General features: G+C 40.2%; 1 protein-coding gene across 12 annotated transcripts in view; it reads left to right on the top strand.

Moving 5' to 3' along the window:
• Positions 1–24,631, top strand: part of MEIS2 (Meis homeobox 2) — a 175,414-nt gene that overhangs the window by 2,486 nt on the left and 148,297 nt on the right. For all 12 annotated transcript variants that reach the window (XM_057420185.1, XM_057420183.1, XM_057420191.1 and 9 more), the window contains exons 3-7: positions 1,341–1,482; positions 1,989–2,039; positions 2,792–2,842; positions 3,730–3,879; positions 13,980–14,094. In XM_057420185.1, coding sequence (XP_057276168.1) covers positions 1,341–1,482; positions 1,989–2,039; positions 2,792–2,842; positions 3,730–3,879; positions 13,980–14,094 — 509 coding nt within the window. The remainder of the gene's footprint in view (positions 1–1,340; positions 1,483–1,988; positions 2,040–2,791; positions 2,843–3,729; positions 3,880–13,979; positions 14,095–24,631) is intronic.

Raw genomic sequence — 24,631 nt, forward strand, 5'->3', positions numbered from 1 at the left:
CCAGCACCCGCGGGAATACGTCCTGGAAAAGCAGACCTCTCGGGGAGGGAGGCTGGACTGAGGGGAGGTGTCGTTGTCTTGCTTTGTCTTTCTTTTTTTTTTCCCCACTTTTTTCTTCCCCCCTCCCCCCTTTTTTTTTTTTCCTCTCTTGCTTTCTTTCCCCCCTTGTGTTTTTTGTCTTTCTCGGAAAGGCCCCAGTTAAGAGTTCAGATAGGAGAGGCGGCTCTCATTGCTCTGGGTTTTAGTTGGAGAAGTGTTGTTCTGATGTTCTCCTCCGTGCCATAATAACACTCTTCCAACACTGTAAATAAAGAGCTATTCACATCGCAGAAGGTAGTAAGAATAAAAGGGGTTCGCTTCTTGCAAGCAGCATTTCCCTGAGACAGGAGAAATAAACACATTGGGGGCAATGAGCTGAGCTTTCTATTTAAGAAAGAAAGAACGCGAGGAAAAAGAAGCACGTACCCGGCAGAACTCAAGCCTGTGCCAGGCATTGCTTGGAGGCAATGACACCGACTCTCTTCAGTGCCTTTTAGAAAAAAAAAACTAAATGAGCTTAAAGGGAGAGATAGTAACATCTATGACGGAGCGTGGGGCCTTGATCAGGCACCAAAGGGGAAAAGAGACAAAATGCATGCTTACTACTTAGCAGGCAGATACTTTTTTTTTTTTCTGACTACACCAACTATGGGAAAATATTTCGCGAAGTGCTCCCTCCCTCCGCCCCCTCCCCAGCTCACTTATCTGGACAGCTGGTATTTTACTTGGGTGTGCTTCCTAAGCCAGGAAACTTCACCACATTTTTGTTAGCAGGCCCCTTGAAAAATAAAATTACGTATTAAGTAGTTTGCAGTTTGACTAGCCGTGCTTCTCATTTTAGGTCATAGCTGGAGGGGAGGGATGGGATCTTCCAGGTTTCGTGTTATTTTAAGCTGTGGCAAAAAGTGGAAGATTCCCAGTTGAGCTGTTGCCTGCGGGAGCGGGTTTGGTGCCTGGTGCGTTAGGAGGGGAGGTCACTTTTGTCCTCAGCCGTGGGGACCGCACGGGGGATGTAGCTCAGGCACTGCAGTTTCAAAAGGGGAAAAGAAAATAAAACCAAACGCAAACCTCCATCGCCAGCAAACCTAGCATTTTTATTTCGAACTGTTGTTCTCCCCTGCCCTGCCCGGCCCGAAGCGATACAGAGAGGCTGCAGAGTAGCTGCGTCCGTGTGTCCGTCGTGTCTGTATGTCCGTGCATTTTAAAAGCAAACAGAAAAAAAAAAATACTTGTTGATTAGAGCTCTTCTTCCCCCCTCTCCCCCACCCCCTTCCCTCTCTTTGTGTGCCACTGCCCGGTAGGCACCCGTTGTTCCCCCTCTTAGCTCTGGTCTTTGAGAAGTGCGAGCTGGCGACCTGCACGCCCCGGGAGCCCGGCGTGGCCGGCGGGGACGTCTGCTCCTCCGACTCCTTCAACGAGGACATCGCCGTCTTCGCTAAGCAGGTCCGGCACCGCTCCCCCCGCCCGGCCCTTCCCAGCACCCTCGCACCTTCTCAGGCCCTCGACCCGCACGGCCGGCCACTTGCACGGTGCATCCCCCCTGCTTTCATCCCTCCCCAGCCCCCTGTGCCCTATCTCCGGCCGCCGGGGTGGGGGCAGAGGGAGCTGCCGGCCCGGACGCTCCTTCGCCGGGAGCTCCTCCACAATGCCGGGCTGAGAGTCCCGGTCCTTGCTCTCCCGCGTTAAAGAAGGGGAAATGGAACTGTTTTGGAGGCAGAGGGAGCGGGGGAAAGGCAGGAGATCAAGAAGAAGGGGCTCCTGTGGCAAGGGCAGGCAGAAACGGAGCTGGCCCTGCTCACACACGGGTGACTCCAGGGAATCCAGCCGGGGTTTGGTCTGATCTGTCCCGGCTGGTTTGATCACAGGGGTTTTTCTCCCCCTTCGAGTGATTCGGTGACAGGGCTGAGGAGAGAAGCTGCAATTCACTCCGCTTTTTCTTATACTTGCAGGTCCGCGCCGAAAAACCACTTTTTTCTTCAAATCCAGAGTTGGACAATTTGGTAAGGCCTGCTCGCCTCCCTGCCCTGCCCTGCCCTGCCCTGCCCTGCGTTGCCCTGCCCCGCTCCCCTCCCGCCCGCTGCCTGGAAGCGCCCTCCGCCGTCCGGGCACCCAGGCTGTGTAGCCGAGGGGGGGATGGGGGGCGGGGTGGGGGGGTGGTGGAAGGCTGCCGTCGAGAGTCTTCAAAGCGCTGCACTTTTAAAGTGAGCCGGGGCGAACTCCCGAGCCCCAATGCATTGCAAAGCTGTGTTTGAAAGCCACGGGAAGCTAAACTGAAGGAAATAACTGCTTAAGAAGACAGAGCTGGAGCTTTCTAACGCAATTCTTTTGCTAATGTAAACGATTTCAATATTCAAAGTGTCTAAATCCGCTTGTAAAGAAGATGCCAAACTATTCATCCTTCTCCCTCCCTTTTTCCTGCGGGCCGGGGAGGGGGGGTGGGAGAGTGTGTTTGACTTCTTGGCGGCCCCTCAGGGGTGAGGGCCGGGCGGTGAGAGGGAGCGAGGAAAAGGGGAAGAGGTTTTCTCCAGGATCGCTGTAATAAAGCACTAATCACCGCTTCTGGAAAAAAATATGTTAAAAATCAAGTGCATAGGTTAAAGTTGATCAAAACTGCTCAAGCGCGACCAATGCGCTAAACTCCTGGGTGATGCCTGTGCGCCCTGACACCCCCTGTCCCCCTCGGGCTCGTAGCTCCTCACAGACCCCGTGCTCCTGTCTCCCAACTAACCCCTTGCTCAAAACTTTCTTGCAGATGATCCAAGCAATACAAGTACTAAGGTTTCACCTCTTGGAATTAGAAAAGGTAAGAGCCATGGAGGTGGGCTGGGGGCAAGCCGTTCTCTCCCTGTCATCCCTCTCTTTGCCCCCCCAGCCCACCCGTGACTGTTTGGGCTGACTTGTAAACATGGCCAGGGGAGACGGGAAACGCGGTGTGACCTGTGCCATCAGAGCATGTGACACCCGACAGTCATGCACAGCCTGGCTTTTTTTTTTTTTTCAGTGCGATTTTAATATATAATATTATTAAACCCTTTCCACCCGTCCTACCCCTTCCCTCAGTAGAATCTCTTTTACCTACTCGGAAACAACGTGTTTAACAAAAAGAGAGGTGAAAGCACTGCTGCCTTTCCCCAGCTCCGGCCGGCGTAGGAACCCCAAGCAGGCGCTAAGTGTTTGGTAGAGGCAGGGGGCCCCTGCGCGGCGCGGGGAGGGGGCTGTGCCAGGGAACGAGAACGGCTCTTCCTCTCCTCTTCCCTCCTTCTCACAGCCTCAGCGAGTCGCTTCGCTCTCGGGCTCCCGGTCACTCAGACCTTTTTTTACCCCCGGTTTAGAGATCCCATCCCGAGTGACTAGTTGTACCTGTCTGGGCTGTGTAAGCTCCAGAGATACCGCCTGTGTCCAGCTCCCAGCGCTCTGATGTTATCATCAAGTCGGATTTTCCTCTGCACACCAGGCTGAGCCCACTATCTCTTTCTCTTTAACTTGTTGCCGCGGCAAGTCTCTAGAGAATAATATATGCTGCAACAATTTCTCTATTGTTTCCTTGCCTTCAACTATTGTGCCCCTTAGAGTTATTTGTAGAGTAGATCAGAAGGTTGTTCTTGCTAACAAAAAAAAAAAAAAAAAAAAGAAAAATGTTGCAATCCAATATTTTGCCACTATTGATACTATTCTTGTTACTGTTTTCAGGTTCATGAATTGTGCGATAACTTCTGCCATCGGTACATTAGTTGTTTGAAAGGAAAAATGCCAATAGACCTCGTTATTGATGAAAGGGATGGCAGCTCCAAATCAGACCACGAAGAACTCTCAGGATCTTCCACAAATTTAGCCGACCATGTAAGTCCTTCTGATTTCCTTATGGCATTTTAAAGACTTTAACCTGCTCAGAGAACCTCTCCCCATTCCATTGTTTTGCTGCTGTTGTCTGTTAGTAGTATTGTTATTACCGCTTTAACCTCTTGCAAGCTGGGATCCCATCTTTACACTTCCTTCCCTCTCTGTAAGGTTATAGAAGTGCAAAGGGTTCCTTCTGTTTCCATCTGCAAAGCAGCGAGTTTGCAATGGTTTGTAAAGTTTCCTGATCTGGCTTTGGGAGGTAGCAAACTGCGGTTTGGTGTGGAGGTCGATGCTTTCTCCTCTTTGCCAACTCTGTAAGCAGTGCAGCAATGTAAGGAAAAAGAGAAAAGAAAGTTAGGGAGAAAGTTTGCCGGTTGCTCCCCCCCTCCCCTCTTGTGGGGATGACAAGTGATGAGAATTATTGGCAATACTACATTGCATTAAAAAAGGGGGTTAGCACATTAGAGTTTCCAATGCTTGTGCTTTATAGCAACTTATTGTCAGAATATGGACTTATTGCCAAACGCCTGAAGCATCTTCATAATAAAAGACAGTAACCTTGATGAAGCAATTATTAACAATGTATTACAGAAAGCTGGAGAGAATGATGATTGAGTAACCATAGGTTAGCGGTTGATTTTAACACTTTAGGAGTTGGTGAATTAGTGTTATGTGTGTAGACTGCACACTGGTGTGAGCGGTATAGAAAGTGCCTTTTTTTTTCGGGGTTTCGGAGAGGCTTTTGTGATCCTTCAAGAGATGTAGATGCAGAGAGTCTTCGGGATGTGAAAGGAAAGGTTACAGCTGGTACCACAGAAAAGGGAAGGAATAGCTTTGGTTAAAAAGAGTGGGTGTGAACTCTAGTTTATTTATAGGAATGCATCCCTGGGGGGAAAAGGGGTTTACACAGTTTTAGATTCAATTGAACTCATAATCTAAATGATACAGTCTAATATTTTAGTGGTTGAAATATTAATTTAACACCCAGTATGAAGTTAACCATGCTTTCTGCACAGATGCCTGCCTTCATTTCCCAGTGTGTTAGGAGTAGCTGTGAGCCCAAGGAGAGAATGAGCTTTCCAGGAGCTTTTGTTTCCTTTGGAAACATGTTGTTTGTGTGTATATCTGATAATTACATTAGTCCTGGACTGAGGCTGAACTGGGAGGTAATAATAAATTCTTCTATATGCCCTGCTCCTGGCACAGCATAGTTACAGAGTCCAGGAAATACTTTTGGACCCAGGCCTTAGCTTTCATTTTCTCATTTGTACTCAGTAAACATGGCAGGACAAGGTTTTTGTGATGTTTTACGTTTTAAATTTATTATTATGAGGGAAAAAAAAAAAGTATGCAGAAGTTTCTGAAAGTTTCTCTGCTTATTAGCTATCTCACATGTAGATAATAAACTCCATGAGGCATGACACTTTCAGAAATATTTGTTTTATGGCATTTTACAACCCTACATTTTTATGCATAAGTATTCTGTGAGAGTACTAGAAAAGAAATTGAAATGAGTGGCAACCTGAAAGATAGGGGGTCATTGTGTATTATTCAGAGCAACAGAAAGAAAGTACATGTTTCTCCAGTGCAGTTTCTTTACAAGAGTGTGTTTCAAGTGTAAGTGTAGAAATGGAGCATGCTTATGTTTATATTGAAGAGATTAGATAAACTAGCCCGTTTAGGGTTCTGGCAGATGGTGAATGCTCAAGCCAATTTGCAGTGCTCCATTATAATATTTAAATTCACACACAATGATAGGACAGAGGTGGAGGGGGTTAGCGTTTTGATGATTTGATAACTATTATCTTCCTTAAGAAGAATCTCCTCTTGCTTTTGTGGCCCAAAGCCCAAGCTCAAATAAATATGACAACCCATTTATCTTGTACCCGTTAGGGTTTACCACTTCATTGGGTATTATAATTTAAAGCCTTTTATTTCCTGGAGATTTGAGCTATAACGTTTTTACTTTAGCCCCCTGCTATTTGTTTTGAAAGGAAGGAATAATTTGTGCAACCAGAACACCAACTGGGAAATGAAGAGTTGTATCACATAGTTACATTTTATTCATGCGTTTTGGGAAATGTGTCTCCTTATTGGGTTTATATATATATATATGTATATATATGTATATGTGTATATATATATATATAAGCTTATTTTCCCAACAAAACTTTTAAGACTCCTCTATAGGTTAGTCAAACTACCATGTGTGTACACATTTATATTTGTACTGCACAAGGTTCCAGCAGGAAGAAATCTGCTTTTATTCATAAGGAAGAAAAAGCTTTAAAAAATTGCTAATATAAACACGCAAGACTATCAAAAAATGAGCTATCATTTGTGAACATCTACCTGAAAATGCAGTAGTTCAAGCATGCAAATTTATCCAATCTGACTCTCCAGGTTTATTTTTTCATTTGCTTTGATATGCATATTTAATATACAGCCTCAGGCTAGATCTCATTTGGTGAAAGTTGGTGCAGGGGTGATGATGAGCCACTTCAGAAGGACAGAGATAGCATGTTGTTTCCTCTGTTTTATGTATTGGCTCACTATTCTGATCCTGGGGTCTTCCCCTCAAGATTTTATTTGCACATGAAATACTAGGAGCATTTCAACTGATTGGCTATGAATAATGATAGCCAAAAAGAAGTGTAGGTTAATTTGTTGTGTGCCAAGGCTTCTCTTGTGGAGGTGACAGTTTGTGACAGGTGTTTGACACCCCAAAAATCCATACACCTCTATTCTTACTAAGTGGTATAAAGCTATACTCTGTGTGTTTAATGTGGATGTGAGGGGTGGGAGCGGTGACAGTGGGAATGCTGAACTAGGAACTAAGGCAGCTCTCAGTTTTATTCTTTTTCTAGAGCTGAGAACAGGCATAAGGGAAAGTAAGAGCAAGAATTGTAGGATTAGCCAATATTTGCCATAAGACTTTAAATGGAGTACTCAGGGCATACTTCCCTTTACAAAACCTACTGCTTTACTATGTATATAACTTAATTGGAAACCAAAACCAAATCAACAAAGGAATGAACTCTTCACAGCCATACCTGTGTTGGAAAAAGGAGACAGCTGTAAGTGGTTGCGCTATACGTGTTTGGTAATAAATCTGTTTATCGAATTTAATTTTAGTGCGCTATTAACTGTTATGTAATACAGTAAGTGTAAAGGGTCCAGGGACTTGGTAGATCAAATAGTGCAGCACTGGCCACAAGAAGCCGAAACTTTTGTTCTTACTCTGCTGTGTTTAGTAAATATAACAGCCCATAATTAGCGTTTGAATTTTTAACACCCTCATATTTTTTTATTGCTCTGAGGTATTAGCTGTAGATGGGAAGAAGGTAATTACAGCTATGGCCTGGGTGAACCAGATCAGTTAGGGAAAAAAAAAAAAAAGAGGAAAGAAACCTTTCCAGCTGTAGTTCAAGCTGAATTTCCCAGCACAGACAATTTATTATTGTTCAGTGTAAATATTCTGAGCCCTATCCTGCATTCTCTGTTCAACCTAAGATACTGTTGAGATTGCAAACATATCTTTTTTTGTTTGCTTCCTTTTGAGCTATTCAAATCTGAAAAAAATAATGCTTGTAAAATCTGGAGATTTAAAATTTTTTTCTGGCATAGGTTAACATTTTGTAATCTAATTACATTTCTTTTGTACCTGGCTTCACCTGGTGCCACACAATTCTTCCTTTAGCTCAAACTTAATTTGAAGCCTAGTAATTCTCCCATAGAAGTTTATGGCTCTCCTTCTACTGCCTTTTCTGGGAACAGGGCCTCACTCTTTTCTATATTTGTTTGTATGTTCTACATATTTGCAGTTCAGAGGTAACAATATACAGATCATAATTTATAAAATATAATTAAAATGAATAGAAATATGCACACATCTCTTTTTTTTTTGTAAAAAAAGACTGTTGACAGATTAGAAATCTGATGCCTTAGCTGTAGAAGAAAAATATTAGTCTGAATATTAAACCTTTCAGCCTTCAAATGACGAGATCCTTTTATTTTGTACTTTTGGACATACAGACATTTTAAATTTCTTTAGTATTTCTTCTCAAAGAATGGTCTATGCAAATTCCTGACATCCTGCAGATGAGGTAAAAAAAAAGGGGGGTGGAGTGGGGGTAATATTTCTAGCGCTATAACTAAACCTCTAGGTAAGATTTCACTGAATAATGAGGAAGTAAGTGGGGGCCTGATGCTGCAGTCACCAGGTATACCACATTTGGATGGACTTGGAAGTTTGGAGTACATCAGAAATGCAGGAACAGACGCCAAATGTGTCCTGTTTGTAGTGTGTCAGGTGGCAAACTAAGTAGCAAACTGCAACAATAATAAGTCAAACTTTTTTCTTTAATTACCAAATTTCTTAGTATGTGTCTGAAGACATAGGATATTACTGTAGGCCCTATGCTTTTCTGAAGGGGCAAGGAGCATCATGAACTTTCCAAGACTGTAGAGAATGTTGTGTATTCCTCTTTTTGGTGGGCCAAGGTATTCTATAGTCAAAGTTCATCTACAGCTCAAATTTGAGTGTTTTAATTTTAAATTGAGTTCTCTCAAACTCAACTGATAATGTATTCCGCTATCTATTTGACACTGGTATTCCTCTTTGGTTTGAGTTTTTTTGTCAGTCTAGATGAATTGGAGCCACACAGAATGACATAGAAGGACAATTGCAAAAACAACAAACCCTTGATTTTTCAAGTTTCAGTTCCTTGCTGGCAGGTGGATTACATGTCTGATTTCAGTCTTAATTGGAAAATACAAAGCACACAGCTTTTCAGAATGTGGCCACATTCTAGGAATGTCAAAAATTCCTCCTGACACTTTTCTCAAATGCAAAATTGAGGGATAAGAATTAAAACTTGTGCATATATGTGCATACATACATGAATACCTGACAGATCACAATGCCTTGGTTTTTTTTTAAACTGTGTAATTCTGATACAAAAAAAGTTACCATATTAAATACTCACCTGTAAGAAAATAATCTTGGTAATATCAGGAGTAGTCTTTTTTAGAAAACACATGTAACATGGCTCATTAACTTTCTAAAAGTTTCTTTACATAGTAAGTTTATTATTGCTGCACTCCACAACAGTCTCTAAGATACCATCCTGAGCTATATGCATACAAAACAGACACAGATGCACACATAGAAACACATGTGCTTGTATGTGTTTCTATATCCAGCATAGTATATCACCTTTTGATATATGGACATACCTAGATACAGACTTTTGTGGTATCAGTCATGTCAGTCATTCCACTGTGTTTACAGGTGTTACTTGTAAGAGCAAAGTGAGCACGATTTGGCTGGGGGAGAAATGCCATCTGTGTCAGTACCTTGGTTCAGTTTTGTGTTTGAAAAATTAATTTACCAGAGAAACCTCTAGACATTTGAGTCCAACCATCTTCCCAAAGAATAAGCTCTATCGTCATTGTAGTTTCTTTTATGAAAGTAAGTTGTGTTTTATTTGTTCCTGCAAGATCAATGGTTTTGTCCATTTCATCTGATCAAATGTGAGGGCCTGATCCTGTCACAGCTGTATACTTCAAACTTCAGTTAATGCTTGTGATCCAAATCCAGCTTCACTTACTTACATGGGTATCAGCTGGCCTGATTGATTTTACTCTCCAGTTATAAATAAGAAGCAAATTCCTTCTGGTTAATTGAGTCTTTAATATCACTATAAAGAGACCAGAGTCAGCTCTAGCTGGAGTATATACACTCACAAAAAACTAGGCAGACTTTGCTCAGTGGAAATTCTGGGCATAGAAAGTAAAAATTGCAATTTAACAGAAGGTTATCCTATATCAAATTTTTCTGTTACAACATCTCTGTTCCAGAAATCCCGTGTCAGTTAAAATCTCTCATAGTTTCCACCAGGTTCACCACATCAACAAAAACGTAATGCGTCAGCTTTGCTTTATATACCAGGAGACTCTTGTCCTTTCTGTTGCCCCTTTCTAGATTTAGCAAAATTCTATGGTGGTGCTAAATCAATTTTATTTTTTTTTTTAAACTTTCAAGGGAAAAAGCACTGGCAAAATTGTGTTTTCTAGAGAAGGTTGTGTGTGTAAATGAGAAACAGTGGATAGCAGCAGAGTGATCTCCTGTGGCCCTGCTAGTACAAGCTTTCCCCATATTGTCTCCTGCTTTTATATTAATTACAACTTGCATTATCAGCTGTGAGTCTGTAGCCCAGCAAATAGAAAATACTGCCCCTGGAGACCTAGCTTCTTGTATCTATTTTCCATCTCCTTCTATTGTGCTCTACTCAGTATTCACTGCTTTTCTCCTGCTCTTTAACTGCTCTTTAACACAATTAGGTAAGAGCAAGAGCAGCACCATATTTGAATCCCAATTATTAAAACTACTGGGAATAGATACATGTGTGCTGTTTACCTTCTGTGGTATTTGGCATTAGTTTAGGTCATATGTGTGTGAAAATTTTATAGTATGCACACGTACACAAACCAGGCAATTGCATTTTGGCAGACATCATCCACACTTGTCAATGTGTTTCTGCAAAGTATATTACTAAACTTGCAAGAAGATATGAGAAGCCCTGCTAACATTTTGGGTTTCTGTTTGTTTTGTCTTTTTTTGTTTGGTTTGTGGGTGTTTTTTGTTGGGGGGGTGGGGTGGGTTTGGTTTTATACAGTGTGATAGCTTAATACAAATTTCATTGAAATTAATAGAAAAAATGCAGTAAATGTCAGCAGATCTGTTTAGGTACCTAACCTATACTGATATAGTATTTCCAGTGAAGTACACTTTAGATGTGTCATTTTGTTCCATTTTTTTGTGTGAAGGCATACATAAAATAACTACTTATGATTAGGCATTTGACCAAGAAATTTTCTTGAGAGATGCAAAGTTGGAAGCAGTTTGGGGGAGGAAAAGAGAAGTTCACTGACACATACAATGATCGTAGTCCAAAGCAAAAGAATGCTGCCTTTTTATGAGGCTGTAAACTCCACCCCTAGAGTTATTTGTCATTTTTTATATTAAAGTCTAGCTATTTCCCTCCCTTTCAAATTTCTTCAACATTCTACTGTCACATCTTATAAGTATCCCATCTTATTATTTCTGTCCTTCAGCAAAATTCTGCCAGATTGCTTCCTCAAGAAAGCTGTGTCACAAGAAATTCCCAATCAATACAGTCTGTCTTTCTAAAATAAGATCTACAAACTGGGGTCAAGAACAACCTCAGCCTGGTAGAGGCATCAAGTGTTTTCAGCTGCAGGAGTCTTACTCAGTGAGCCTCTCCAACTTGTTAGGGTTTTGAAACATTGAGGCCAGTCTAGCTTTTGAAATACAGTATGATAGGTTTTGGATGACATTTGCCTTAAAACATATCTGAGGTGTTACCAGTTAATTATTGTAATTTTCATATGTGTGATAAGGAGGTCCAACAGCAGCCAGCTTAAGAGAGCCTGCAGTGCATAAAATTAACATAACTCACTGTGCTCCCTGAAAAGTTTACCCTAGATGAACACGTTACAATTATTACATTTTCTAAAAGAAGGTTCCAGCCTGATGTTGGAGGGCTAAACTCATGCTATGCTATTGTTTCTTTCTTTTTTTCATGTATTTCTTCTTGCTTTTTATCTGATTACCATCCGGCAAACAGCTGACGCTAAGAGGCTGCAGAGGGCTGAAGAGCTCCTGTCTGCTGTTTGCCTTCAGCTTGAAGCTATTTGAGTGGCTTCCTAACTCACAGATAAAAAGAGAAAGCTCATAAGCGATAGCTGTGTTTTAATCCAGGCTGTAAAGAAACTTGCTCAGTTTTTACATTTTATTTCCATCTGAACTCTTTGGTAACCTTATTTTCAACTTTTTCTTTTTAGTAACGTCTGGGTTGCTTGAACTTTCAAGAGTTCTTATCTTTCTTTTTGTGTTTGTTTCCACCTGACTTTATAAAATGTTCTTGTTTTGGGTGGTTTTTTTTTTAAATGAAACAGGGGGATTGCAATATTAATAGTGATTTCTGAGATCTAAAAATACTGCAACCTCAGTGAATATAAAATACTAATTTTTGGTTTGTGTTTTGTTTTTTTTTCCTTTTGTGGTTCCGTGTGAGGAAAAGTAAATCAGTCCTCTAGGTTTTGGAAGGGGGTGGGGGTTTTGTGCCATAAGTGCTGTTGTGCTGTATGTTGCGCTGACAGGTTAGGCTAATTTTAAATCCTGGACTGTCTTCTGATTTTACTCATATCTCCTTCCCATGGAATCATGTACTTGGGTGCACGTGTGTGTCTGTGTAAGGTGAAGGGGATTTGGATCCTTCTTACTTTTTTGTCACCTAGGGCTTTGCTGGGAGCCTTTTGAAGTTGTGAGCTCTTCCCTTTGTCTCTGCTGCGCTCTGGGTCAGGACCGTTAGATTTATGTTACTGGGTATTGTAGCAAGCCGTTATTTGGCAGTTCTATTTTGCATTGCTATAGAGCATGTGGTACTAATCAGTGGTAGGAGATTACTTTGAGATGTTTCAATATATATTTTGGGACCTGATTCCAATCACACTTACACTGAATTTTACAATGGGCAAATCGGTTGATTTTGTTGAACTTATTCCTACTACACGTCAGGGTAGATGAGGTCAGAATCAGCCGTGCTCAAAGAACTTACTCAAGCCTGTAGCTTGCTGCTTCCAGGATTTCCACGTGCTTTAATAGTCTGGTGTTATTTCACAATGAAGATTTAAGACATACTCAAACCTCAGAAGCAATTTTGTTTTGGTTTTGGGTTTTTCAGTTGTTTTGGATTATTTTGTTTTTGTTTTTTTTTGGGGGAGGATTTTTTGTTTGCTTTGTGTTGAATTATTATAATGCACTTGATTTAACTTGCCACATACAGGTGACAAGTAATGCAGGTCCAGCCCCTAGTCTGATCTGTTTCATGTGTTCTTGCTCTCTTTTTCTGCCAGAGGAAATTCCATCTCTTGCCTGCCTTCATGTGGTGCTGATAAAGCTCTTCCTGTACAGTAAAATTCCTGTTTTCCTTTAAGCAACAGCAGGGTATTGGGAATGATCAGGAAAGGGGAGGAGGACAGGAGGAGAATACACTCAACAAAGTAGCACTAAACTGTAACATTCAGTTTTCCTCACTTAGTCATTTAAATAGCAGCTCCTCTCCCCGGGAAAGCCAGTACCTAATAAATTAGAAAGCATGCATGAATTATGTGACTAAAGTACAGTAGTTGAGGCCTTACTTAAGCCAAGTTTTGCAAACTTCATATGTCTGTCTTTTGCATTCCCTTTTGTCATGTTTTATGCATAGTAATGTAGAAAGAATACATAAAAATCACTATACATGTTATTTTATATAATCACCTGGTGGTTATTCTTGACATACTTGTAAGTGAACTGTTAGAGTGATACACCTAGAAAGTCTTTTGAAATGTGTCATATCAAGGTGCTAGTGGGGGGGTGAGGAAGTATCTTCCCTGGTATGTAACATCTTTCAGAGAAAGCTTGCTTTTTTCCTCACAACTTTGCATTTGTTTGAAAATTTCCAGCATTCAAATGGGTGAGAGAGAGGGTAGGGTGTGAGGACATGCTCCTCTCCCATACACATTCTCCTCTGCTTCTTGAAACAGTTTTTCTCCTCTTCCTCTCCCCTCCCATCTCTAGTTAGTATGCAAAAACAAAGTGAGGAGAGATAGTTTGCATACCAACTATCCTGATTTTAATGTGAACACCTAGTGTCATAAATGTGCAGGTTGATGCTCATCACCCTTCTGTATAGGTCATTAACATTAACAAACTTTTTTTTTTCTTACTCTATTGAAATATTCTTCTGCAGAACTATTTAAAAATTAAATCCAGACCAGTATTTGGAAAATTTAAAAAAGAAAAATATCTGTCATTTATTTCACCAACTAAACCTTTGTACCTTCTCTGCTTATCTTTGCTCAAAAATTATTACACTGTGCAAACAGTATTGGTGTTTGACACATTTCACAAATGCTAATGTGTATGCTTTTCCCCCCTCCTCCCCTTTTCTCCTGGTTTTCTTTCTGTTCTTCATTTGCTTCATTGGAATGGGAACTGTCGAAAAAATTCCTTGGCACTCTGACACCAGAATCCTTCATCTTGGAGAGACCACGATGATGCAACCTCAACGCACTCGGCAGGCACACCGGGGCCCTCCAGCGGGGGCCACGCTTCCCAGAGTGGAGACAACAGCAGCGAGCAAGGTAAAAGGTCAAACTTTTTTCCCTCCGCAAAGTAGGCATGACTAAAATAACTCCAGCTTTTTTTATTATATCAGTACATCTGCCTTAGAGTAAACATGGAGTGGCAGACTTGCAGTATAATCAGCTGTAACTTAGGGAGACGGTATTTCCTTTTCCTAACCTACTTAGCTGCATTTTACTATTATTTCAGAGTGAAATATCTAATCTTCAAACAAGCTTTGTAATAACAATTGATTAGTTCTGCCAATTCCTTTACAAATTTGGTTATCTACAGTTTATTTTTGTGTGGTGTAAGTAAATATAATGACAGACATGCTTTCCAGCTGTGATGCAGTTGTTTGAGCTGGGTTATAGATGGAGAATTCAACCTGTGGTGTTCACTGGGGAAGTGACTCCTATATAAGATTTTGAAGCTGCTAAATTGTCTAAAGTAGAATCAAAGCCTGAACTGGACAGAAAAATGTTTATTGCAATGTTTGCTTGTACAAATTTGCTTCTGCTTCTGAAAATCTGGATTCAGAATGGTAAAGAGAGAGGTACCTGAACTGTAAAACCTCTGCTGCATCTATACAGTGAAGCCTTCTTATGGGTTTGGGAGGTTTGATTATTATTTCAGAGTTTTTTGTTTTATTTCCTACTGAATTGCACCTTGTGTGTGGTCATTTGCATCCATCCTGAGTGAGTGTCAAAGTCTGTCATTCTGATATGATAGTGTGTTACACTTGCTTGTTAGAAGTGACTCCAGAAAGTATAAGAATCAAGCCTCAAGTGCTAAAAGTTGGGAAAGATGGTCTACTGTCGCTCTTGGATCAAATTGGAATTGATTTCTTTAAGACCAAAGTTTAAGGTGAGCTCTGTTCTTGGGTTTGGTTTTTTTTGTAAACATGTAAGTCTTAACTAGCAAGACGTTACCTTTACAAGGTCTTATGATATGCTTCCTCCACCTTGTCCATCTGCAACATTTTGCCACTCTGTTTCCCCCACTTGGGGGTTATGCGTGCCAAACAGATCCAGCTGAGAGGTTTGCTATCCTACTGGCTGTGTGGGATTCCAAAACTGGAGAGAGCAGCAGCCTGCGGGGTGAGAGCTGTGCTGACTAGCCTTGCACTGCAGGCTGCTTCCCACCACAGTATTTGCCACGCTTAGGCAGCAGAGCAGATATGTGATTTCATGTCTCTCACGTGGCCCACTGTTTGGCACAGAGCTCCATCCCCTTGTCTGTCTCACGATCTGGTGTCATACCCCTTGTGATTCTAGGAACTTGCAAAGTTTGTTTCTGGTAGAGTGGTTTGGGTTTGTCTCCTATTTGTATGAATTGTTTATACATTTGTTAAACTTATTGCTGATAAAATGCAACCATGGCACAAGGTGTGATCCAGCTCCAATATGAATCACATGGAATTTTTTTCTGTGTGATTGGATTAGAGCTGTACCAAGCCCAGTGTGAACCATTACGGTTTCATCAGCTAATAAAGGGAGAGCTTGACGGCTAAGCAGTGAATAGGTGTTATGTCTGTTAGCTGGCCATTCATTATATATTGTGGCTAAGATGCTTCGTGTAGCAGATGATCATTTGCATACTCAAAAACGATTCCTTTTAGTTGTCTTCCACAGTGTTTTCATTCCATGCTTAGGGAAGAAATTTCTCACACCTGTATCTCCACTCTGCACCAGCAACACTTCAGAAATGAGAAGAGTTTCTTCATTGAGCCATGCTTGCTCTAAATAAATACCTTGTATTGACATCCAGAGATCTTGCACTTCACTAGTCTCTGATTTCCTGTAACGTAACTCGGGGTGCTTGAGAAGTATTGCTAAGCATAAGAAAAAATAGCTGATGACACCTGCGCCAACTTCCCATTAGAGACTGAGGTTTCTGGTAATATGTACAATTTAAACCTGTTACACTCATTTCTGCAGAAGGAGAACAACTGCTGAAGAGCCAGAAATCAGTCACTAGTGCTGCACAGTCTAGCAGGTTAAAACATCGCTAGTATGCTTCCTTTTGTGCTCAGCTGGGCCTTTTAAAGGAAAGCAGTCGTCCAGGGGCAAATCAGCATTCCACTCAGCCGCTGTCAGCTGAAAGATGTATGATCCTACAGCAGCGGCAAAATTCCCACTGGAGACAGCTTTGGATTGCTCTCCCCCTTCAGCCTTGGGAGAGACTAAAGAGAGGGAGTCCTGTATTGAGTTTTCCTCGTTTCCTTGAGAGGGAGCAGGATTTACTTCATAACTTGTGAACTAGCAGCGAGTCAGTCCCAGGCAATACCAAGATGGGTGGATGCCCTCTGGAGCTATTCAGGTGCAGTTACTTTTTGGGGTTAACTTGGTTTCACAAATGAAGGTTTCATTCAAGACCTTCCACAAATGCTGCTTCCCATATAACACTTGCCCCAAAGGATTTCTTGGGAATGGGAGCTCGTTAGAGAATATTGAGTTACATTAGCAACTTATGGTCTCCTTCACTGATGCCTGGTGGCAGCAGAGATTGATTCAAGCTACAGTCAGTCTCTTCTGGCTCTTGAGAACACTCTTTCCAGGGGTCTCTGCTTTCCTTAAGTCTATGATGTATGGCTTGTGATTATATTATTTTGGGTGGGGAGGTGTGGTGGTAGAAAGCAGTTGGGTGAGTGATGACATAATTTTTGTGGGCTTTCTCTGTGTGAGGTCTATCTATTTATTACACAGGAGAATCCACCCATAATTCTTAAAGGTATAGGCATTTTGTCTGTTTATGGAGGACAGTTTCTCCACAACAGTGAGTGACTGCCCTTTGGCATCAAAAGGGTTAACCTAGTTGGTGTCTGATATTATTAGAAACATGCTGGCATTTAAAGAGTTAAAAAAGGAGCCTTCAGGCAGTAAATGTTGAAAGATTATCCTAATTTTATTAGTGATGAGTGTCTATGTTGTTCTTAACACGTCACCTCACTTGTTCAACAGAGAACTAAGCTATACAACCTATTGATCATCTAGCAAACCAAAGTACTAGAGACCTGTAATCTACCAGGCATTTATTGACTTATTCCAGTTTAGCTCCACAAATGCAGATCAACGCTGTGCAATACCATTTTAAAGATTAGTAAGTGTGTAGTGTGCCTGATAACTTTCCCCCTGCCATGGGAAGAGTTGAATATATCCAATAATAAAAATAAAACACTCTAAACATCTTGCAAAGGGGAAAAAGAAGAAGCTGATTTAATGGTCTAATGAGGCCATCTTCCAGAGACTTGTTTTGTGTAGGGCTTGCTTTGACCTTTCACTTTGCTCAGGAGCCCAACGCTTCATTTTTCACATTCTTGCAATTACGTTAACGCTTCAAGCATTTCTGACTCCAAGTCAGCTAGCAACACCAGGCATAACTCAACACTGTGAGTTTTTCTCCTCTCTGTAGATTCATTAACAGGTCACCGAGGTCCCAACTGAAATTTAAAACTGACTGGTTCTGTTGGGTTAGCTGAGTTATAGCAAGGGAGATGGCAGGAAAGGGGCTAAGAGAAAGGGAGGGGAAAGAGAAGACCCTGGGGTTTTTGCCAGGGAATACATGTGTAAAAACCCTAAGTGGAAGATTAAAAGGTGTGTGTAGCTTTATCATCCACCCTTTTCTTTGGAGCAGGGAAAAACACATCTGAAAGTCTTCTGAGGTATTGTGTTTTCCTTATTCTTTGTGAAACAAAGTGAAAACAGCCACTGCCTTTACATGCAAGGCTAAATGACATCTAGAATTCTTCATGAGTTTGTACCCCAGTGATGGATATGATGCTCCCAGACTTTAATTCCTATTTAATCTCTTTATGGGATATTTCAAATAATATGTCAGTTTATGCATGAAAAGTGGGAAATAAATCTTTTTAAGGTTTAAAAACATGTGGTCTACAGGAAAGCACTAGGGAATAGTTTCAGTTTTATATTTTATGATACTGGGATTGTATACCTGATTTGTCATATTCTTAGTTCAGTCACTCAAAGGGCCTGATTCAGCCAAGCCAGATGAAAGCTGTGTTCTTTCAGGACCTTTCAGGAAGTTCAGCATCTTTTTAGGATTAGGCCTGGGGTGATAAACTTGACCATAAGTGAGAAGCCAGAAACAAGAAACTTCTTCTAAGTTATGCAGCAGTAAAGATAGAAATGGGCATCACATCCACTTTGCTTTACCCATGTGAGTAGTTTATTGTTGTATGGGTTTTTTTGATTTGGTGTGGGTTGTTGTTTTTTTTTTGTGTGTTTTTTTTTTAATGGAACTGCTTGTGCTGAATGAAGATCTGCCCCTTTATATGTAATATAGGCTACTCTCTAGAGCAATATTTTAAAGTAGTTTTGAAACACTTTTCTGACAGCTTGATGTTTGGCCCACAGATTTGGCCACAATAGTTTTCTGTGGCAAAGACTTATCATCTGGTCTGGGGCAAAGTCCACTAAGATATTAGCTGCAATTATGTGTTCATCCCAGGTTATGTCTCTGGATTAATGCGTGTTGGAAAAATTAGGTAGTATACTTCTCCATTATATACCGTCTTGTAATAATTATAGTATACAAATCAAATCTGTTTACAAAACTAGCTGATAATGCCGAAAGGCCTGTCCTGGTATAGAAACTCTACTGAAAACTCTGTAAAGCTTTGAACCAAACTCCAATAGGTAGGAAAAGGAGAAGGATAAGTTCTTGTTAACAAAATAACACACTCATGCAAAGTCTCTGAAAACTTAATATCCAAAAGCTAATGCTACAACTTCTTTTTCCTAGTTCTGTATGTATATGTAAGCCTGCTGAAGCTAGTATACATATTTATCATAAGAATTCAGAATATATTTTTATTTCTTTGTATTTTTACCTACAAAGCTATAGGGTATGGTTTTATTGGAAAAGAGCCACTTTTTGCAAGAGAGGAAATTCCTAATAGAAGTGCTCAAATATCCAGACTGTGAAAAATCAAACTTGCTAATAAATAATGCTTCACTGGAGAGGCATTATGTCAGAAGGCACAGCTCTCATAAAGGTGAACTGTATAAAGTATGAAAAACTCTTAAAGAACAATGACTTTTTTCAGCTGAGGAAGATGCAGGAAGAGAGTAGCCTTTATTAATTCATCTTTTCCTTTCAAGTTTGAGGGGCCCGTCCTTGTGTTGATATGTATGAGTAATTCCCATTAATGGTGATGGGAGTTATGCATGTGCACTGACAGAAGAATAGACCCCTTAGTGTTCAAAGCACATGAAATTTACATTTTTTCCATTGCTGTAATTGAGATGTTGACAAATTGGAGAGTATTGATTAGCCTTTGTTTTAAGTATTTCTTGCCAAGTTTGCTTTATTTTTTCATGGTTTGAACAATGGTGTGGGTTCAGCAGCAATGAATAATAAGGATAGACTAAAGATAACTTTGTATTTCAATATTTTGATGTGCCAATATAAAATAAATTCTTAGGCAAATGGAATATGTTGTTTTAATCATTAGCTATGCATGAAAGAAAAATTGATGTTGACATCTTAGCTGTAAAATCGTTGTAATGGGGCCTTCCTTACAATTCATTTTTGTAAAATTCATTTTGTACATTTTGCAGCAATTGAACAATCCCTGCACTGTGAATAGGCAGAATTCCCAGAAATACTGAGACAGTTGGCCCAGTAACTGCTGAGCTCACACTGCACACCACATGCACATTAACCATAATGATGCCAGAACCAGCTTAGCTAAATATAGTCACATTTTAGTATCCTCACATCCTGTCTTTTCTTCCTATTACATGAACAAATACATCTTTTTGCAGTTTCTCTTTGACTGTTGGGGTCGCTGAACATTTATGTCCCTATTCTCTATTCCATAAATAGTATTGAAATGTCATAGTGAATCTTTGCTTCACTATACAGTTTTGCTAATAATCTGGCTGGTGGCAATTGCAGATTGCTCACATTTTGTTAAACTAAAGCTTAGAATGGGGAAGGTGGTGGTTTAACATATACTTGTATTTAAGGTTCTTACCTCACTCTTAGCTTTTAATCCATTTAGGGTTTTTATATCTAGGTATAAATAAAAATTTATATATGCATTAGAAATCTTTTAGTTCCATATTTGTGATATATTGTGCTGGGGTTTCAAATTCAGCACAGGAAAACTCTGTCAGTGGAATGTTTTCATAGTAGCAGTAATCTCTTTAAAATAACCCTAAATACAATATGACAGATGCCATCTGGAATAATCTTTTGCTAGTTGCTTTCAAGTTTTATTTTTTCCTACAGCTAAGTTCATCCACAACTGGTCACTTACTGTTACAGTAAACATAGCAAACTCTTTCCTCCTTTTGGTAGGTGAACGTTCAGAGAAAATAACTAAACAATTTTACTTAAGAGATAGTTGCTGTTGAGAGGTTTGCTTCTGACTTCATGTTTCTGGGTGGTTTTAAATATCTGTATGTGTATACATGTGTGTGTATACACGTATATTTATGTATTTGTATTTCAAAATGAAAAAAGTAGAATTCCCCCTTAGGCTGTTCTTCCCATCTTGGATCCTATTCAGCCTAACCCAATTTGCCTCCAAACGTTAGATAACATTCCATTTGCTAAATTATAATTGTATGTTTGTTACAATATTAAAGGTTTCATAACACAACACATTCAAACATACAGTAGCTAGTGCTTAAATGTCTTCCTGTGTTGTTACAGACTGAGTAATTTCTTCCTATATATGCCAAGTTATTTGAAAGATCTAGTGCTGGAATCTCTGGATTTATTTTTTTTATTTTTTTCAACTTAGTCATGTAAAGAGATGTCTCCTGATGCCTGTTAGAGTTTAATTTAGAGTAGTAATTAAACTTGAATACTGCCTCATAAACAAAAGATAAACAATAAACCAGCCACATTCCCTGCTGTTTCATAGCTTTCTTTCCCAGATGTTTTAGCCTGATAATTTTTACATAGTGAACTACCTAGCATGGAGTGCTATGGACAGAGATCAAAGCCTGGTTCTTTATAGTGGGTTTTAAAACTTTTAGTTAATGGAATACTACAGAATTTTCCTTTGTATAGCTGATAAAATTGTCAGATACTGAAGGACACACATTAATTGACTTTTTAATTCTCTCCCTCTTGTTTAACAAGATGGTACTAATCTAAAAAAAGCCACAAGCTTTATTTTAACTGTTGTTGACCAAGACATGTTGTTATTCCTTAATATTAGGGTGCCCGGACAGCGCATTAGAATCCTCTGTGTCAGCTTTAAAAAATAAAAATGCCCTTGAAGAAGCTGCTCTCTCCGTGCAACTATGGAAATGTTCACAGTGGAAGGCCTTTAATTTTTCAAACTGCTCCTCAGGCTGCCGGAGCTTGTGTGTCCATCTCTGGACTGCTTCTCTGTCAGCCATGATCTTTCTAATTGCCAGGTACTAGTAGGCCATTCAGCTGCAGAAGCCATGTTATTTTCACTGGGTGGGGTAATTACTGAAAGCTGAGAATAGCTGCACTGAAGACACAGGGATACTTTCATGATCCCATTAGCATAAGAGAGGGTAAATTATTCATGCCAAGTGAGGATTCTATGGGGAAAAGTATAGTTAATGCACATAGTTTTTAAATGTATCCCTTTCTGCTCCGAGACTAAATTCTGGTTGGATTCAGTTCTCAGACATTTACGGGAAAGCTCTAGTGGCATGTTAGACGCAGTTCATCTCTCTCTGTTTGCAGCGCTCTCAACAGAGATCATCTGGCAAAGATCCAAAAGGTGATTAAACAAAATGATCAGCTCTTGTTGCTGTGTTACATGTCCAATACTCTGGATTAAAAAACATGACCCACAACATTCAGCTAACATCCTTTTTTTTTTTTTTTCTTCCTCTCCCCTTCCCCTGTAAGAATTCAGATGGTCCACAAATGTCTATGCCATCTTTGTGTCCTTATGGCCCATAATCATGAACAGGTTGTGCAAATGACTCTTTCTGTAACACGGTCTGTTCCAGCAGCATAGAAACATTTCATATTAATTGGGTCAGTCTAATGTTCATAATGACATGGGAAAAATTACCCAAATGCATTCGTATAGTAAACATTTCAAATGTGCCTTTCTTCTATTAGAAAGTGAAATTTGACATCAGGCTCATGTGCCTGATTTATTTTTTAAGATGGAAGAAAATCAAAGCTTGACACTTAATCTGCTGAAAATAGTTTAAAGTCCCTTCCAACAAAAAAAAAAGGGGGGGGGGGGGGCAGGCCGATATGAGCTGTGGTTTAACACCACAATCAGGGATGAATTTACAGTGCTTTTCAGAAGAGTACTCCCTTATCATAAACAAGCTGATAATCACACTGAATCTAACTCCCAATTAGCTGTTTCTTTCCTCACAGAGAGCAGTGTACATGTCCTCCTTAAGCCGTGATATGTTGCTGTTGAGTCAGACAGAACATTTGTACAACTTATGTCATATTCGGAATTTAAGGATTAACACTATATGCTTACCAGAAAACCCAGCTAATCAGCAAGGTAATTTTTCAAACCAATCACTTCAGTGCCTGAGTTAAGGTAAAAATGCCAAGACTGTGAATAGGGGACATATGTATCTTATCTTTTTGGGGTTGCACCAAATGCCAAGTACTAGTGTAAATTCAACAGAAACCAGATATTGTTGGAAAGTAATTAAAGAAATATTGAGAGTAAACCTACCATATGAGTGAAATATTTGTAGGCCCACTTTGTTGCATGCGAACAATTCGTATGGAATTGAACAGTGTTTCTTTCTCTTTTACTTCTGGAGTTGTACTTTGTTAAACATGACAGAGGAAACACTTCTGTGTATTCAGCCATAGTGTTGGAGGGATTTTCTTCAAGCTGAAGATGTTTGCAGTCCAAAATCAGTAGGTTTACTTAAAGGAGAAATCTATTAATTTTAAAAGAATTTAAAAAAAAAGAAGAGAAAATATAAAGCCTCCAAACCTGGGCCAAGAAAAATAAAACTCCACTTTTGAAAGTTTAAAAGATCCAGTGATGCTGTCAGCTCTCTTTACTGTGCAAGGTTGTTGTGGTTTAACCCCAGCCAGCAACTAAGCCACACACAGCCGCTTGCTCCCTCCCCCCTGGCAGTATGGGAGAGAGACTCAGAAGAGTAAAAGTAAGAAAACTCATTGGTTGAGATAAAGACAGTTTAATGGATAAAGTGAAAGCTGTGCATGCAAGCAAAACAAGGAATTAATTCACTGCTTTCTATCAGCAGGTAGGTGTTCAGCCATCTCCAGGAAATGAGGGCTCCATCGCATGTCACAGTTACTTTGGAAGACAAGCACTGTAACTCTGAATGTCCCACTTCTTCCTTCTTCCCCCAGATTTATAAACTGACCATGGTGCCATATAGTACGGAATTCCCCTTGGGTCAGTTGGGGTCAGCTGTCCCAGCTGCGTCCCCTCCCAACCTCTTGTGCACCCCCAGCCTACTTGCTGGTGGGGTAGAGTGAGGAGCAGAAAAGGCCTTGACCTTGTGTAAGCACTGCTCAGCAGTAATGAAAACATCCCTGTACTATTAACGCTGTTTTCAGAAAAAATCCTGAACATAGCCCCATACTAGCTACCAGAAAGAAAATTAACTCTATCCAAGCCAAAGGCAGCACAAAGGTAAATGCAGTAGGTAAAAGACAGGAAGAACACTTCCAGAATGCTTAGGGAGAGGAGGCCAGGCAAGGCAAGGCACGGCACCCCTAGTGTCAGGGCAGCCTGGTAGATGAAAGGGTCCCACATAGCCTTGGGGGCTAAAGGCTATTACAGGGCAACTGATGCTCTGTTATCATGCTGATTTTCAATTGATTTTTGCCAGTACAGTACTTGTTGAAGGCATCAAACACTGTATTATGGCACTACACAGTGTAACCTGTGGGCCTTTTGTCTTTCTGTTTTGTCTTTCTGTTTTGTCTTTGCCAAGGAGTACTAACCACTCCATGATTACTCCAGCTTCTGAGCAGCTTTTATATCTGGGGAAATAGGTGAAGGAAATTTGACAGCTATCTTTAGTTGTCTCTTAATGTGATTTGACACATTTGTTTGTAGTTCTGATTTGTCAAACAAGTCTGGTTTTGACTTGGTGTAAAACTTTGCTTTCAATTTGTAAAACTACTTCTCATTTATGTAACTGAGAACAGGGTACTAATAAACCCAGCTCTGATGTCTAAATATACTTTTGTCTTTCTCAAATTGTATGATTCTTTTAATTAACTGGTACTAGAGATTGTTAGATCTGTGAGTGCAGGAAGATTTCTATAGAGATTGTTAGATCTGTGAGTGCAGGAAGATTTCTATAGGTTGATGTGAGTAATTTCTCCTATTTTCTAACTTCTTTCTTCACTTAAACTATTGTAGATTTTTTATTCACAAAAAAATTAAGCCATGTACATGTAAGTCTTGATAAACGGAGGATTTTAAAAATCAGATTAGCATCTATATGTTTAGGATATCACCTTCAAATAAATTCTTACCATTTTAACCAGAGGTTTCCACTGGCTTGTGCAAGTCGTTGTGCATGCAGTAGATGTAAATGGGTATTTTAAAATGTTTGCAAGAAT

Source organism: Pezoporus wallicus, unplaced genomic scaffold (assembly GCF_028554395.1).
Source record: "Pezoporus wallicus isolate ANWC-B61680 ecotype Strahan unplaced genomic scaffold, APGP_CSIRO_Pwel_v1 contig_5418, whole genome shotgun sequence".
Classification (NCBI taxonomy): domain Eukaryota; kingdom Metazoa; phylum Chordata; class Aves; order Psittaciformes; family Psittacidae; genus Pezoporus; species Pezoporus wallicus.